This window comes from Kwoniella europaea, chromosome 1, assembly GCF_036810445.1.
Source record: "Kwoniella europaea PYCC6329 chromosome 1, complete sequence".
NCBI lineage: Eukaryota > Fungi > Basidiomycota > Tremellomycetes > Tremellales > Cryptococcaceae > Kwoniella > Kwoniella europaea.
Genome location: NC_089487.1, coordinates 9,519,101 through 9,535,466, shown reverse-complemented (window position 1 = coordinate 9,535,466; position 16,366 = coordinate 9,519,101). Strand labels below are relative to the sequence as shown.

Sequence of the window (16,366 nt, the reverse complement as noted above, 5' to 3'; positions counted from 1 at the left end):
GATAAATGCATGTATGCTATGTGAAACCTATGAGGTGAATGCATTTATGTGTGCAGATGTCCGAGGCCAAATCCAAATCCGAAATCCGAATGCAATGCTTTCGATCCTCTACGCCAGTGGCCCCCCTTCATTACACTAATCTAGTAATCCCTGACATGCCGCTTCTACATCTACTATTTCTTTCGGTGCGTTCGCGGAAACAACCATCGGTCCATCTTTCGTGAATGCCACCTCGTCCTGTGGATCCAATTAGGAAATCCAAAAAGTCAGTAAAGAAGCAATACCATACCCACACCCGTACTCTTCAGAAGGAATTTTTCATGTATGATAGGACGAAACGTGAAGGTAGAAGAATGGACGACTCACTTCTATACGGATACCTAGACCGTGGAAAGCTTTTGGAAATTTGTAATCGTATGGGACGTACACCCCTGGTTCTATCGATATTACATTCCCCTCGACCAAGCTGACAAGAGCGGTCCGCATCAGTTCCACGATCCAAGTCTGGATATGTGATAGGGATCCTTTCACTCACGTTGCACTCCTATCTCTCGTTGGGCAATCATGTAAATCCGATCCTAAATGATGCGATAAGAAATGAGGGTACTTTGAGACCGAGTCAATCCTGATCAGCTGTTCTATCACATATATATGCCGATGATATGAGGTAAGCTGGAAACCTACCAGAGTCCTCTCTACATCGCCTACTGTCAACTTGAACCCTATCTGCCTCAATTCCTCCAAAAGAAGACCGCAACCTAGATTAGAAATGGATCGAAAGTGAACATCAGACATGAGCTACACTCATGATACGGTCTTCTCCTAACTCACTCGCTCTATGCAGTTCGCTCAGTGTCACTCCTCCTTCCACTGTACATCTTCTTATGCATTCTTTCTGTGCGTTCAGCACGGCAGTATATAAATCTCGTTGGGGTTCAGAGAATCGTCCAGATACTGGGAATGTACGCGTTATATCTGAGCAATACATGTTGTATTCACAACCGGCATCGATGAGGACCAGCTAAAGGTTGTTGCAAGATCAGTATCGTAGGTCATGTGTAATGATAGCAGACCATGTGGTGCAGCATTACGCCAAAATGGCAGTATCACCTGTGAGGGAGACGATCGAGAGAGGAAGAGGGAAGAGTGCTTGACGACTCACATCATTTGGGTCTAAAACACAATCATTCCTAGTATAATGTATGACCAAAGCATTTGCTCTTTCCAACACCAATTCATCAGCTCAAGCTTCCCGCCAGATCATAGCTAAATGTACTTACCCACTAGCAACGACCGGTACGTAAGCCTGCCTCTCCGCCCCTCTCATAGAGCACTCATACTCAAACGTCGCTTCCAGATCTCTCTCCCTCTTGTGCGGTTCAGCAAATCTCATTACTCTCGTATGAGCTGCCGAACTGATATCTGCAGCTTTTTTCATCATTTTTAACTCTACAGGCGATTTTATCATCCTAATTTGCTGGATTGACCTTTCGAGAGGTTTGGCATGTTCCGATGAAAGTGCTGCTGCCAGTAACAAATGCGGTGGATCATTTGGATTCAGCTCTGATGTCGAAGTTGTAGATGGGGTGGAACTTGAGAATAGTTTGAGGAGGGATGACCGGCGTCTTGGTGAGGGTGGGACGAAAGGTTGTGAGGATACTGAGGAGGAAGCTTTGGGTGGTAAGGAGGCGTAGATAGTTTCTCCACTTGATATGTTGAGATAAGTTGGGAGGTAAGCGGATAGTGATGTATTGGGATGAGCCTGTACGAGCAGTACGAGAAAATAACATATCAGCTTGATTTGTGTATTCGAAAGTGTGTCAAATAGTTTTCCAAGAAGATTTTACCCACCTCATCAGCTCCAAATGTAGTTATGGCACCTTCCACACCTGCCCTCTCACCTTCCCACAAAGCATCATGAGCGTCTTTAGGCGGTACGAACAACGTATACCTGTACCCTCGTGAGGTCGACGGTGCAGATTCTGTGCGGATGGACACGAATGATGGTCAGTGGCTGTGCTGCCATCAAGCCATGAGACATTGCCCGTTGGTACTCGCGAAGGGTGTATAGTAGGATCTACATACCTAGTACCAACGTAGCATCTGGTTCATCAAATCCTGTCAAATAGTAAAAATCGGTTGCTAATTTGTCGAGAAAATGAGAATCAGCTGATTTCTTGGTATGAATTCTGTTGATACTTGTCGTCGCGACGTACATTGTCTAAATCGATAACTACTCAAATAGAATACACATATGTAAAAGCTCAGCTTCTTCTGTCCAGTGATTTTACTCAAAGTTTCAAGGTGAGCAAGACTCACAATATACCTGAACACCCACATCCCAATTACACCTATGAGCTGATCTTCCAAATAATACAAAAGCGTTGTAATACTCACTCTGAGACATCAACTTTATTGTCCCACCCATGCATATCACCTTAGATCCCTCTCCCAAGCTCTCCATCAACTTCCTACGTCTCGACTCATATTCTTCCGGAGGGACACCGGGAGTGAGTTCATGGGTTTTGACGAGATGTGGATGGGAGGTGGGATGAGGTTGACCATAGGGTGGTGGTTTAGAGGGATGAGGGGAGTTGAACAAGGAGTAAGGACGTATCTGAGATGTACCTATTGCAGGAAGAGATTGGTCTCATCAACTTCATGCGACTCGTTCAGTAAGAGGTAGTCAAACGCAGGATAGCTGAGAGTTGAGATGAATGACCGACCTCGGATGCTCGAAGTGGGTTGTATGGCTTGAATAGGTCTACGTTTTATACCGCTTCGAAGGGCATTTCGAAGTAGTGTATTCCTCATTCTCACTTTTTGAGTGAGCAGGATATGTATATGGAAGAGAAGAGGATAGCAAATAGCGAGGTGACGGAAAGAAAGAGAGTCTCAACGAATAGTTCAACTTTTGTTACAATTACGTTTGATCCGAAGTGCGAGCAATAGTCGTGATATCCGATGCGATAAACGGCTATGACCGTGATCTAAACTGGACGACAACACATCACATACGAGTATGATGTCTCATGCTGACAACACATCTTGTAATTGTATGAAGTTCAGTCATACACAAATATATCTTCAATGCATCAACATGTACTACACCCACTACCCTGCCCTTCACCACCTAATCACTATCAGTATCACTATCTTCATTATACGCTCTAACCCTCTTCTTAGGTCCTTCTTCATCACTCGAACTATCTTCCTCTTCCTCCTCTTCAGAATCATCATCTTGATGATGTACACCTGAGGGTTTCACTTTTTCACCTCTCATCATTGCCATCTGACCTGCCAACGTATCTTCATCAGGTTCAGATATATCATCATCGAAATCTTCTTCTAGGGATTCCGTCACTTCGGGTGCATCTTCAACTTTCAACTATTTCATTTAATCATCACATACATTAGTCATTCATATAAAATGCATTTAACCATATTGTGGAAAGGGGTATATGACTCACCATGATTGGTACTTGTACATCCCCACCTAAGAACGTATCACTCCTCCAGTGAGCTACAAACGAATACAAGTTCGATGCGGGCGGAGCTTGGAACTGTAATTTGTATTCCTTCGGTTCTGAAGGTGCACCATCAGGTTTGGGGAAGGGGATATCGGTGATTTTGATAGGTGGGACAATGACTTTATCAAGTTTGGAATCACCTAACAACACGTAGAAATGAGGTTTTCGAAGCTATCACAAGATCACCAGGTATCCCATTATCAGCTCGGCTGTCAGACAGTGAAAAACTAATCACTCACCTGAGGCCAATAAGGAGCATGAGCAAATCCATTAGGTGGTACTTCCACTTTCTTCTTTGTCTCTCCTTCAATCTCTGATTTCTCCTGTACCTTTTCAACGATCTTCTCTTTGACATCAACTGGGGTAGGCTTTTCTTTCTCTTCTTCCACCTTGGTTACCGATTCTTCAACATCAGCAACCGAATCAGCAGCTCCACCCTCACCCTCTTCTGTCTCCTTGATATCGCCATTGGGTAATAGAGGCTTGGGTTTGGATAAAAGGGATAATGGTGTGGTAGGGTAGACATATCGACAGTTGAAGGTAAGTTCCACGATCGAACTGGGCGTTACCAGGCTTTCATCGCCGACTAAAACATAACGCTACCTGTCAGCAATCACAATCACTTGGACTGAGATGTTTCTGAGATGGCTAGCTCACCTTTGAAAACAGCATCTACAACTTCCAGTCTGGGCCAGTATTTAGCTACGTCCACAGTCTCTGGACCGACATCCTTCTTCTCCGTCTTGATCCACTTCTCGAGCCATCTGACACCTTCAGCTTTGTTGATGATCTGTAGTTCAGTGCCCTTCTCAGGGGTGATGCCTGGTAATTGAGCCAAGGGAGACACATCGGATGGAAGAGCTTGGACAAGAGCAGGTTGAAGTTTAATACAGAGTAGCGACGTCGTGAGCCAATTGTGGGCAAGGGAGATATTGAGAAGTGCACTGAGGAGTGGTGGAGTGACTCGAAGCACAGCGAGTTTTTCTGAAATCAGACAAAGACATCTCAGCACCGTGTTCACGTGAAGATCGGAGGCACACTTACCAGATTCAAGCTGATGATCATTCAAATCAATTCTCAACAGATGAGCCCAAAGTAAAGCTCTGGCACGTTTAGCCACAGCGGTGGTCACAACAACTCTATTCTCCTTCTTCATCAAGGGGTTCTCCTCTATACCAATTTCGATCTTTCTTTGATCCAGTATTTTCTCCAACTCATCAATCTTCGATTGTCTCTCTTTTCGTTCCTTCTTACTTCCTCTTTTCTTGGAACCTCCCAATACCGCAGTAAATTCAAGGGCAGACGCCAAGAGAGAGATAAGAGAAAAGAAATCTGTATCTTCACGAAGTTGATGGAAGAATATTTCAGCTGTGGGATTGAGGATTCCATCTCTTGTGAGTTTCCTTTGGGCGAACCACCATCGACCCTAGAAATATATTCACAGATCAGCTTACATCCCCCCAATACGCCACATGCATCATAGCAAGCACTTCAAATAAAGCAATTACTCACAACAACCCAAGGTATACCACCTCCCAAGACCAATCCATAAGCACCCAAAACCCAAATACTATTCTTACCCTCTACGACCCATTGGGGGATAGCTATTTTATCTTCACGTTGTTGAGGTCCATCCGGATTACCGTACTTTGCCAAGTTTTCTCGGGTCACTTCGTCAGTCAACGATTTATAGGCTTTGGTAAGTTCGACGAATTTCTGCTCGGCATCTTCCTTGGTCTGATTTTCGGCGAGTTTGATTTTATCTGGGTGGCTATGGGTTGAAGGTTGGGTTGATGTCAGTATATACAATTACAAGAACAAAGGAATGATCCAAGGTGACATCTTCGATATCCATCCCTCCTCTATAGTATAACACAGAGACTCAAACATGCTCAACACCATTATCCCCTCACTATATGTCCTGCTCGGCTCGGATCGAAGGTAGCTACTCTTCCATCATATTCTCACATGCCCCCAAAAGGAGAACCATACTCACAATTGCAAACTCAATTTCTTGTAATGTTTCTTAATCTGCTTCTCACTCGACCTATCGCTCAATCCCAAAATCTCAAATGGGTTGTAGATCGTTTCACCTTCTAATCTAGGCGCCTGTGATAGAGAGTAACACAAGTATGCGAATAGTAGCCATCCGATCGCTAGGGGGATTGCTTTTTTTAGGAAACGTCGTTTACGTTTGGTCGATTTTATTGAGTGAATACGACGAGGGGAGTTTCGGCATGACGGACATGGGCAGAGGGTTTGAGCGTTTCTACGGTATCATACATGGAGAGTTAGCAATTGAGCCCGCCGCAGCAGTAAAAGTATGTTGGACATTGAAGGAAGAGGAGTGTATAAGTCGATCCGAAATGACAATGATACAGTGAAAGTGGATGTGTTTCTAGCTAGGTCCTCAAGATATGGGGAATACACTCACCCTTCTCTTTTGTCCTCGTAGCGCTCAATGTCCAAGGTATCAACACAATGGCCAGGAAAGTGACACCGAAGTAACTCGCCAAAGAACCTGATTCATCGTATGATATCCCCGGTGCCATTTTGGTAGTGTTCCGTGGTAAATCAGGAAAGCTCTACCAAATTGAGGGGTATTAACGGGGGGTAATAGGTGAGAGCGATTCGTGAGAGAGAACACTACTCTCCTGTCCTGATCTTGGATTCCACCTGGGTATCTTGAGGTGAATGAATGGACGTTGGGATGTTGATGAGTGCCAGTGTCTTAATCCAGACATGAACGCGACACATGCACTCAACCTGTGACGTGGCAAATGTATGGTAGTAGTATGTAGCTCTCGTGTGCCTATATATTAAGTCTTTCAACGGGACTCTCACACGCCTAATTTGTTCAGTCGGAACAAACCGTTTTGTTGGATTCTTTCATCTTGAACCTGATTCGTCCTTCTCACGTAAACCCACCCAAGCATTGAGCGAGCACCACTCATATATACTTTCTCATCAACAACGATATTGCATTAACTCACCACTCACCACTCAGCCATACCATCAACATGTTAAGACAAGTAGCCAGATCCGTTAGACCCGCCATCAGAGGATTCGCTTCCGCCGCTCCATCAGCAGGGGAGAACGAGTTCATAGCTAAGCGACAAGCTGTAAGAGCTCATGCTGCTGGTGAGTTCGTGGACTCTTGTCAAAATATAAACTAGAATGCTAGAAGTATGAGACGGAAAGTATATGCTATGGTCATGAGTTGGATATAGTCAACATCAGATGGACAATAGATGGAGCAAAGGAAGTAAAGGACTGAACTGGACACTGGACTACCAATACAGTATATGCAGGATATGGACATTGGGCTGATGTTGGACGTTGTATTTCTGACTCTCGCAGAAACCACCGACTTATGGAGAAAGATCTCTTTCTACGTTTGTATTCCTGGTGCTTTAGTTGGTGCCGCTTGGACATACAAGCTTGAAGCTGCTCACCACGAACACATCGAGCACCTCAAGTGAGTGATATCTCCCGTTCATCTAGATAGATCAATGGACTGGGAAAACTACATGTATGGGAGGGAGATGGACTTGCAGATCAGTGGTTCAAATACGCTACACAGAGAAGCATGGACCTGCAGAAAGGAAGAAAATCAAGGACGAAGGACAAGGAATGAAATCAATAAATGGGAAATCAAACACCAGGTATCAAATACTGATAACATGATCTGTGATCTGCTACATCTAGACACGAGAACGGTGGTGAACTTCCCGAAAGACCCGTTTACTCATACATGAACTTCCGAGTCAAACCTTTCCCATGGGGTATGCAAACTCTTTTCTTCAACGTGAGTGATCCTTCTTATCTGACATTCATCATGGTGGGGGTCAAGATGTGAAATACTGATTCGCATGATGATGAATAGCCCGAAGTTAACATCCCCGCTGGTGATGCCGAATAAACTTCCTACGACGTACCATTCGTTTATATAATTGGTATGTTATGTATATGAACGGTATGAAAAGGATGGATTGGATTGAGTTGGTTCGGATTGGACGGCATGTGAGAACTCTTGATGTATTGAGGGAGATTGCACAAAAGATTGGTAACAAGTTTGCATGAAGGCAGGATGATGAGAAATGGAAGCGCTTTCTTCTTACTATCAGATTTGCTATGATTCTTGTTGTAAATGGTAGCACAATTTTCATTGATCCATCCCATCTTCATGGTATACATTTCAAGTCGCAGTGTATGACGGTGCTTTCCAAACTTATACCAATACCAACACCAACAACAAATTAAAATGATAATCACATAGATAAAAACAGAAGAATATAAACTACAACAAGATCACCGCCTGACGTCCCTGCTCGTCTCGTATATTGAGAGCTTATACTTGGCGACGCTGCATCTAAACAATCTTGCAATCCGGATATATGACATATTTAATCCTATATCATATGGACGGACCTATCTCGGCGCCCAATCACCAAATACCAAAGCCGAGAAACTTTCAAACTCCTGTACTCCCAATAAAGCCTATCCCAACAATTACATCAGCTCATATCAGCCTTGGGATTATATCATACAGCGGGGAGAAAATGGAAAAATGACCTACCTCGACTCCAGAATCAGGTATACCTTCCCAAACGTTCTTCCCCCACTTATTGATCTCAGGTAAACAATTAACCAATCTCACTCCGCCTCTATTAGGCTGCTGATGGTACAATCCAGTCTTCAGATCAGATAACAAGCTACCTAATAAAGTTGATATTCCTTTCTCGATCAAGTATCTTCCATCTGCCGAAGAGATCTGCTCAAGGGATTGATCATATAATTCTTGTAGGTAAGATGAATGATCAGAAGGTGTTCTTGGATAGGGTGTATCGGTTGAAGTTGATGCTGAGGAGCTAGTAGGGAGGATATGCGATGTGAAGCTGTATCCACGAAGATTAACAATGTATAGCTATGAATCTCTGATGGGTATATCCAGAGGGACGAGTCAAACTTACTCATACAATTCGATAGTCGAGTTGACAGACAATTCCAACTCAATCTCTGCTCTTACTTCTTTCAATTTCATCTCCCAATCTTCAATCGCCAATTCTCTCTTAAGTGGCATACTAAGTAAGATACACCAGTAGAAAATCAGCATTTTACATTTCTTCGGTTGAGACGAATGCCAATAATCCAGCCGGACTCACTTTCCAAAGATCTTCTCAACACTGTCCTCGACCCTCTCAGCTATACCCTTCCAACCCTCATTCAAGAACCACCAACTATACGTTAAGAACAATCTCTCAGCTTCGCCTCTCAACTCTTCTTCCTCTTGTCTTCGTAATGCCAGGATCTCTTCGTTCTCTCTTGTAGGTAAGGGTTGTGAATTGGTTGAACCGCCTAGGAAAGTAGGTAGGTACGATGATATACTGGATTTTGAAGATTCGACGTATTCCGATAAACCCATCGACTCGATCGAATATGAAGAAAGAGAGAACCATCCTTTCTTTTTGGTCGGTTGGGTTTTCCCTGGTGTAGTCGATCCTTCCTCTTCTTCTGCTTCTTCTACTTGAATATCGGCTGTAGAAGCTTTAATTTGGGCAGAAGGACAAGGGTCCTCCAGGGATGATACAATATCTTTCATGTATTTTGATCTGGCCAAGATAGATAATTGAGATGCGGTAAGGAGGTATAACATAGGTAATAAATATATTGTAGTTATCGTCCTGGTCAAGCCTAAAAAATAAATCAACAGTGTTAGAACATATACTTGCTTAAGTGCATCAACCAGTAGTCGTAGTCGTTTTATGTCAGACAGACTATCTACTGTGGATTTAATGAATTATAGACTCACTCTGCGATTTCAACTCTCTCCATAGATCCTTTTTGGACCTACCCTGGAACTTGTTTCCTCTAGGAGGAGAGGGATGTAATTGTTCTGATCTACTGAGATCAGAAGGTGGAGAAGGTGAAGAAGTATCTGTTGGAGGAAGAGAGATAGATTGAGAGACGATAGAAGACATCTGAGCAGAATATGACATAAATAATCAGTGATCAGTCCTATACACAAAATACAGGAGTTGAAGAGACTGGACTCACCGCATCCTCCGTATCAATCTGTCCTATCGAGCTACCTAACATCCCCTCACTTTCGGTCTCAGCCTCGGAGTTCGGACTGCTTTCTCTTCTTTGACTAGTTTGACCATTTTGGGTATTTTGGAATTCTGATGCCCAAGATTCAGAAGTCGAAGTCACTCCCACTTCCGGACTTGGACTCGAGCTTGGACTGGGACTAGGTTGTGATGCATCCGCTCTTGTACCTTCTTCATGTGAGTGTGGGTGTGGGGTAGCATCAGAAAGTAACAATGAATTTGCCTTTTGGTTTTGATTTGGGTCCAAGCTACTTGTAGATTCCGATAATTCTGATGATGTAGTAGACGAGATATCTTGTAAAGCCTGTGATATCTCTTCTACATTATATCTTTCAAATAAGTTCGGCTGGATGGTAGGTAATAGAGCGTAAAGGGTGAATGATATAGTTGAGATCAAAGAGGTGAAATGATTTTTCATTCTACATCAAGATGACAGATGTCAGTCGAATCATACCGTCCCATCAGCAACATAATCTCAATACACTCCAAACAGATATGACTATCCACTAGATCGACTCAACTCACAGATCCCTCTGCTTCCTCTCTTTGATCGCTCTCAATCTAGTTTCCTTCAACCTCTCTAGGATATAGGACGAAACGAACCATACCGTCGAGGCTGTTCCGACGAAAAAGAATAATCGTCGGACACGTTTCTGCCAGGGGTTATTGTTTGGTGAGGGTCCGGCCATGGTTGTGAGTCTCAGTCTCAAATCTACTCTGGGTATGTCCAGATATTCGTTATGAGCCGTAGTATGTAGACAAGAGAGAGAGACAGAGTAAGGTAGACGATGATTTACTGCTCTCCGTTACTGTACTTTGATCCGGTAAGATAGTCACCGACCAGACATGGACCCGATGCTCTATATTGGTAGCCCATTTACCGTATCAGCTGGTGGAGGTGTGTCCACCTTACCAGGCAGTTCGTTCTTGTTCATTCGTGGATTCTTCTACTTGTTTCCGCTTTCCATATTTCAGATCAACATCGTAACAAAACAGGAAAAAGGCAAAGTGCCAAAAGGACAAAAGGATCGATATAATTGATCATCGAAAAAGCCCAACTAGCTCACCAAGTAGAAAATCAAGATTACTGAAAGACGAACCTAACAAAATGTCCATCAAGATTCAAAGAGCTACCAAGGAAGACGTCGTATGTCCCTTTCGTGCAGTTATACATGTATTGCCGTGAGCAGTTGACTGACGTGATCATCTTGTCGTTCTGACAGCCCGAGTTACTGGGATTGATCGTCGAGCTGGTACGTGACACATCCATCTCGGCCTTGTGTTAATAGACTATCTAACGTATTTGATGATAGGCTGTATATGAAAGAGAGCCCGATGCTGTGGTAGCGACACCTGAGTTGGTAAGCTGACATCACTTAGTTTTCGAGAAGAATCATGATATCCATATGGTAGACCTCTTATATACCTTCTCGGCGTAACGGATGTAGATGATCAAAAATGTGTTCGAGAATAATTATGCGGAAGTTCTTATAGCTAGGACAACTCCTGAGGATGGAAGTAAAGGCATAGCAGTTGGTTTAGCTCTGGTAAGTCAGCTAGTAGCTTTTGAGATTCAAGCAACGATACTCTGAAAGCTGATTTGGATTTGTGTCAGTACTTCTTCACTTATTCGACTTGGCTGGGTGCACCAGGATTATACGTAAGTAGAGTATACTCAACTTAGTCTCGTACTCAAATACAGATGGGAACTTACAGTAAGACTGATCATTGCTACTCATTATCAGCTCGAAGATCTCTATGTCAAACCTGAATATCGAGCTCAAGGATTGGGTAAGCGATTATTTGGCGAATTGGGTCATATAGCCCAAGAAAGAGGTTGTAAGAGGGTAGAATGGAGGGTATTGAAGGTTAGTCAAAAGAAATAAATAACAAGTCTTCTTACTCTGTTAAATCACAACGGCTGACTTGTCTTTGGAACAATGGTTTAGTGGAACAAACCTTCGATCGATTTCTACAAGGAATGCCTCAAAGCTGAAAGTCTAGATGAATGGGATACGATGCGTATAGAGGGACAAGAGGGTTTTGATAGATTGATGTCATTCCGAAAGAACTAAAAATATCTCCCACATGAAATGGAGAACAGTGGGGTTGAACGGAATAGAACGGACGCAGTTGGTATGAAGTAAGACCGCATCATAAGCTATATCAAGATGATAGATATTCATAGAATGACACAATGCAGTGAAGAGTCCAGTAGTTAAGTACCGTACAATCAATGGTATCATGCAAAGTCATGATATGATGATATGATGATATGAAATTGCTCCACCTGAATCGCAGTGCTGAGCCAGGAATTATAGAAATGCAGTACAACCATTTTGATTCAGGCTGAGATCATCTTAAACGATGTGAATGTGGATACAGCCAGTCCCCACTAAACCCCGGCGGTACTCTTACTGTGTGATTGTGGTCAGTGCGGTGCACAGAAAAGGATCCAGACCTTATTTCGGCTTTGACCGCGGCACTCTCAGCCCTCTTTTACCGGTTAAACTGGCTAAAAAGGTGAACCGTGCCTTGTGTGATGAGGGATCTTCGGTTCGTGTCTGGTGATTGTCGTCATTCAACTTGCGACTTGACTAGATTGAAAATATCACTAGTGTGTATCTGTATGTGTGTGTTTGATGATGATGGTTGATGTGTACCGGTGTGTATCTATCTCATCGGCTATGGCTATGGCTATGGCTATGGCTATGGCTATGGCTGTGGCTGTGGTGATGAGCTATGACATTTTGACTGTGGATGTGGATCAATCGTAAAATGGGGTGTTACAATCATGATCATGTGTGATTGAAAATTCGATCAAGTACTCAAGAAGAACATGAGGTATGTTCATGTTTCGTTTATATATATATAATAACCCAACTGAGACATCTTCGTACTTCATTCCTAACACAACTACAGAGTACAACACGACCCTACCTCATACAACTTGAAACGACCCTTTCACATCTCTTCCTATTCCTCATTCCTCATTGCTTGTACTCCCTCTACCCTTCATATCATTGATTGATATCTATTTCTTTCTTTGCTTGTTCTTCCTCACCATCATCATCATCCTTCCCCGTAATCCAAAATGACATTTTTCCTATCACTCCCTTCATCCTCCTCATCATCGTCAAACAAGCTTGATTCAGAGGCATTAGCAACTCTGATCAGACAACTCAAACGATCACCCGAATCACCCTCACGACTTACGCTCCCTCCAATTATGGGGGTTATTCAGGAGGAAGACGAAGACCAGGAAGGGACGAGCGTAGTAGTGGAAGAAGTTGACAGTGGCAGTAGTAGTAGTGGTACCAGTCCTGATACACCTTCAGATAGGTCAGGATTGTACGATATACCTGAAGAGGATGAACATGAGGAAGTTGACCGCGCATTGTGGGTGATTGATGAGGAAAGGTACGTTTTCCCACTATGTACATCAAATGCAGAGAACGAGCTGATGAGAATAAGTAGTGATGAAAAGATAAGAGAGGAAACCTACTTCAATCACCATATTGATACATACGGGTGAGCTGAGTCTAGCTCACAACCTACATTGTATACCAGCTGATGCATTTGACTCTATGTAGTGATGAGAATATACCTCCTATCGAGAATCTCAATCAAGATAATCCACCTCCCTTGGATCCACACTCTCCACCACCTCCTAGTCCATGTATGACCCACATCCCTTCACCTACCTTACCCGACAATCCCATCGTACCCAATAGCTGCTATCCCGAGGACGAAGAGGCTACCCCATCGACATTCCAGAAGGTACCTTCTCCACTTGGTGAACTATCTTCTAATCAATTTTCAGATGCTGAACCAGAACAAGAAGAGTCAGTCATTACTCCATATTACGATTCCAACACAAGTATGAGATTGATCCCTCAACAAAGACGACGGAGAAAGACGTTGGGTGAGCTGGAGCAATATAGGAAATTCGCAATGAACAAGGCTGCCTGGAAATCATATCAGGAAGCAGAAGCTCTAGAGGAACAAAGAAGGATAAGGGAAAGAGAGGAAAGAGAAGGGTTGTGGATGAGATATAGCTTTGGTGCGGGTAGCAATGGTAGATCGAGAGATAGATGGAATAGACCTGATCTCATCACTAGGTGAGTCAAAGTCTAGTTGGCGAGGAAAATCAGAGTATGTGAGCTGACGAGTTGTATTCACTTATCATGGGCAGAGCTCAATCTTTCCCACCTACAGCTTCACGAACCAATACAGAACCTATCTATGCTTCATTGTACTCTGATCCTGATCCAAGGAGGGACGAACAGCTCACATCGAACTGGTACATCGATGATGTCGAAGGTGAAGATGCAGGCCAAGATGGCAATCAAATACTGGTCCAACATGTCGAATATGTTTCTTCACCAAGATGCATGACTGAAGGAGTAGACGATGAGGAAGAAGTTTTATCACCGGTATCAGAACATATTCAAACTCCCGCTCTGCCCAACGATCTTGTTAATGACGAACCAAGGAGGTTCTTTCCCAATGCCACACAGATATTCGGATCGTCTTCCTCCTCAATTCCTCCCAATAGTCAGTCATATGGCCGGTCAGATAGTGAATACGAGTATACCGCAGAATCAAAAATGATCGTCTCTACACCTACATATGGGTTAGGATTAGGATTGTCAGGTATGACATCTGACCAACAACGAGCAGCGAAGATTAACACCAGAATGTCATTTGATCAGATGATCAAGTACGAAGAGGGAAAACAGCATCTGGAAGAGGATGAGATTAGTCTGGTGGAATTACCCATCAGGGTGATATTTCCCGAAAGGACTTTTGAAGAGTTCAAAGCTGCCGGAAGAGAATATCCGAGGAAATATAAGGAGGACCGGAGTAACGAGAAGGATATGGGCGTGAGTATACTCTTCAGTTTTCATGGCTCTTGTCCGCGGACACAGGCTGATGATGACTTGCGTATTCTCAGTCATACGATGAGATGTGTCAAGGAGAGAAGGATGATTTTCAAGATAGATCGACATATAGAGAAGATTTAGATGGATTACCAATACCTGAGAGAGGTCGATCGAGATCAAGGATCAAAAGGGAGATAGATCTGGGATCTACCGAATCTTATTTATCGTATACCTCCACTGCCAACTCCTCTGGATCTTTTCCGAACGGTCAGGATGACTATGATCCAAATTATCCATACTATTTCACGAATAATGAGAAGGAAGAGGCAAAAGGTCTAATGTACAGTAATGAACCTGAAGCTTCAGAAGCACCAAATAGATCAAATTCAACATCACCTGATTCCCAATATTCCAGTGCCAACGAACAAGAAGAAGAAGGAGATATAGAGCTGAACCTCGATAGAAGGTTGACGATCAGTCCTGAACTCGAAGATGGAGATGATGAAGAGGTTATAGTGGTGATAGACAGTAGAAGGAGACATTCGGCACCTGGGAAATTACCTTCTTACCTTCCAGGGCAATTTTCAGAGTTCGATGAGAGTGGACCATTGAATATGAGTGATGGACCCGAACGAATACGGTCAAAGAGTGAATGTTCGATCCATATCTGATTGGATTGGATCTGGATATGATCAATAGTCCTATCATAAGCCATTGGTGAGTCGGTATTTCCAATGTGAGAGAAGAAGTGAAGCTGATAGATGATAGATGGTTAGTTATAGTGAAATTGATCGAATCTTTCGTAGAATTTCTCATTGAAATGAACCAAGCCGAGTTCTGACTACACATGCTTCTCTCACATTGACTTTTCATTTTTATCTTTTGATATCTGATTTCCGATTTCTGATCTCTGTTGAGCCCTTTGATAGGGCAATATTGAATCCTGGACTGCTGTTCTTTTCCTAACGTTTTCTGTTCATCGTTTTCTTCCATTTACAATTACAATTATTGTATCTGTACTTTTGTTTTCTCCCTTCTTTCTTCTATTTCCTTGTCATTTTCTTTTCGTTCGTTATTTTCATGTTGTACAGTATCCTACAAGCATTTCCTTCTATCTGTCAATCGAACTTCAATTCAACATTTTCCATGTAACTTGTAATTTCCTTATATATCTTCATGTGTATTCCCTTCAATCGACGAGCATGATATCGACAAAGTGATTTGTTCATATTCCATTATTTTCTATGTATGTCATCATCAGGTGAGATTGATCGTTCTATGTGATGTACTCGTGATTGTATCTGTATTTGTATTGCACGGTAGCGGTAGAAATAATGATGAATCATTCCATGCAATTTATGAGAAACCAACGAGAACGAAGATTTGTAATGTTGTGCGAGTACAACGTGCTTACCCGCTCTGCGTTGTTGAGCTTGCCTGTCATCTTTACCTTGAACGAACGAGGATAGGAAAGAACCCCTTACTTATCCATTGGCGAACGTTCAACGCCAAGACAAGTTTTGAAAAACAAACCGTCTATTAAACAAACCAGCAAGAGACATACTTTGAGTATTCATAACTAAGACAATTGAACTAAATCATACAATACAATACAATACAATTATGTTATACTATACTAATTTTTTACTTCTTGTGTTCTTACGTCGATGCCTTCCTGTCCATCGAAAAGTAAACTTTGCTTCTAACTGTTATTCTGACTTTTTATGACATGTCATCCTGCCCATCAAGGGTTTATGTTTATTTCGATGTGGTAAATGACGAGTTACCTTGATTAGATTCCGTAAGTGGTCGATAGGAGAATACCCTTGTAAAGCTACGG

The 16,366-nt window shown here is 42.8% G+C and overlaps 6 protein-coding genes across 6 annotated transcripts; 3 read left to right on the top strand and 3 right to left on the bottom strand.

The window, feature by feature from the left end:
• Window positions 1–135: 135 nt before the first annotated feature.
• V865_003637 (uncharacterized protein) lies at window positions 136–2,814 on the bottom strand (the record flags this gene model as incomplete). Its single annotated transcript, XM_066227427.1, has 13 exons — window positions 136–237; window positions 367–466; window positions 536–606; window positions 685–758; window positions 832–1,021; window positions 1,163–1,220; window positions 1,281–1,762; window positions 1,852–1,982; window positions 2,086–2,142; window positions 2,217–2,233; window positions 2,320–2,326; window positions 2,398–2,628; window positions 2,727–2,814. The coding sequence occupies 13 exons, from the start codon at window positions 2,812–2,814 to the stop codon at window positions 136–138; spliced, it is 1,608 nt and encodes a 535-aa protein (XP_066083524.1).
• A 319-nt stretch (window positions 2,815–3,133) lies between these two features.
• On the bottom strand, window positions 3,134–6,082 carry V865_003636 (uncharacterized protein; the record flags this gene model as incomplete). The annotated part of the gene is made up of 9 exons (XM_066227426.1): window positions 3,134–3,388; window positions 3,471–3,701; window positions 3,770–4,116; window positions 4,188–4,514; window positions 4,575–4,956; window positions 5,043–5,301; window positions 5,527–5,639; window positions 5,777–5,799; window positions 5,965–6,082. The coding sequence occupies 9 exons, from the start codon at window positions 6,080–6,082 to the stop codon at window positions 3,134–3,136; spliced, it is 2,055 nt and encodes a 684-aa protein (XP_066083523.1).
• Window positions 6,083–6,550: 468 nt separating this feature from the next.
• Window positions 6,551–7,452, top strand: V865_003635 (uncharacterized protein; the record flags this gene model as incomplete). The annotated part of the gene is made up of 4 exons (XM_066227425.1): window positions 6,551–6,671; window positions 6,891–7,008; window positions 7,239–7,338; window positions 7,417–7,452. The coding sequence occupies 4 exons, from the start codon at window positions 6,551–6,553 to the stop codon at window positions 7,450–7,452; spliced, it is 375 nt and encodes a 124-aa protein (XP_066083522.1).
• Window positions 7,453–7,961: 509 nt separating this feature from the next.
• V865_003634 (uncharacterized protein) lies at window positions 7,962–10,329 on the bottom strand (the record flags this gene model as incomplete). The annotated part of the gene is made up of 7 exons (XM_066227424.1): window positions 7,962–8,030; window positions 8,110–8,428; window positions 8,504–8,614; window positions 8,696–9,224; window positions 9,343–9,511; window positions 9,588–10,059; window positions 10,166–10,329. 7 exons carry the CDS (start codon window positions 10,327–10,329, stop codon window positions 7,962–7,964), a joined length of 1,833 nt encoding a protein of 610 aa, XP_066083521.1.
• Window positions 10,330–10,748: 419 nt separating this feature from the next.
• Window positions 10,749–11,715, top strand: V865_003633 (uncharacterized protein; the record flags this gene model as incomplete). Its single annotated transcript, XM_066227423.1, has 7 exons — window positions 10,749–10,787; window positions 10,864–10,893; window positions 10,954–11,001; window positions 11,089–11,187; window positions 11,256–11,300; window positions 11,386–11,508; window positions 11,590–11,715. The coding sequence occupies 7 exons, from the start codon at window positions 10,749–10,751 to the stop codon at window positions 11,713–11,715; spliced, it is 510 nt and encodes a 169-aa protein (XP_066083520.1).
• A 1,019-nt stretch (window positions 11,716–12,734) lies between these two features.
• On the top strand, window positions 12,735–15,197 carry V865_003632 (uncharacterized protein; the record flags this gene model as incomplete). Its single annotated transcript, XM_066227422.1, has 5 exons — window positions 12,735–13,060; window positions 13,118–13,171; window positions 13,234–13,761; window positions 13,836–14,526; window positions 14,598–15,197. 5 exons carry the CDS (start codon window positions 12,735–12,737, stop codon window positions 15,195–15,197), a joined length of 2,199 nt encoding a protein of 732 aa, XP_066083519.1.
• Between the last annotated feature and the right edge of the window lie 1,169 nt (window positions 15,198–16,366).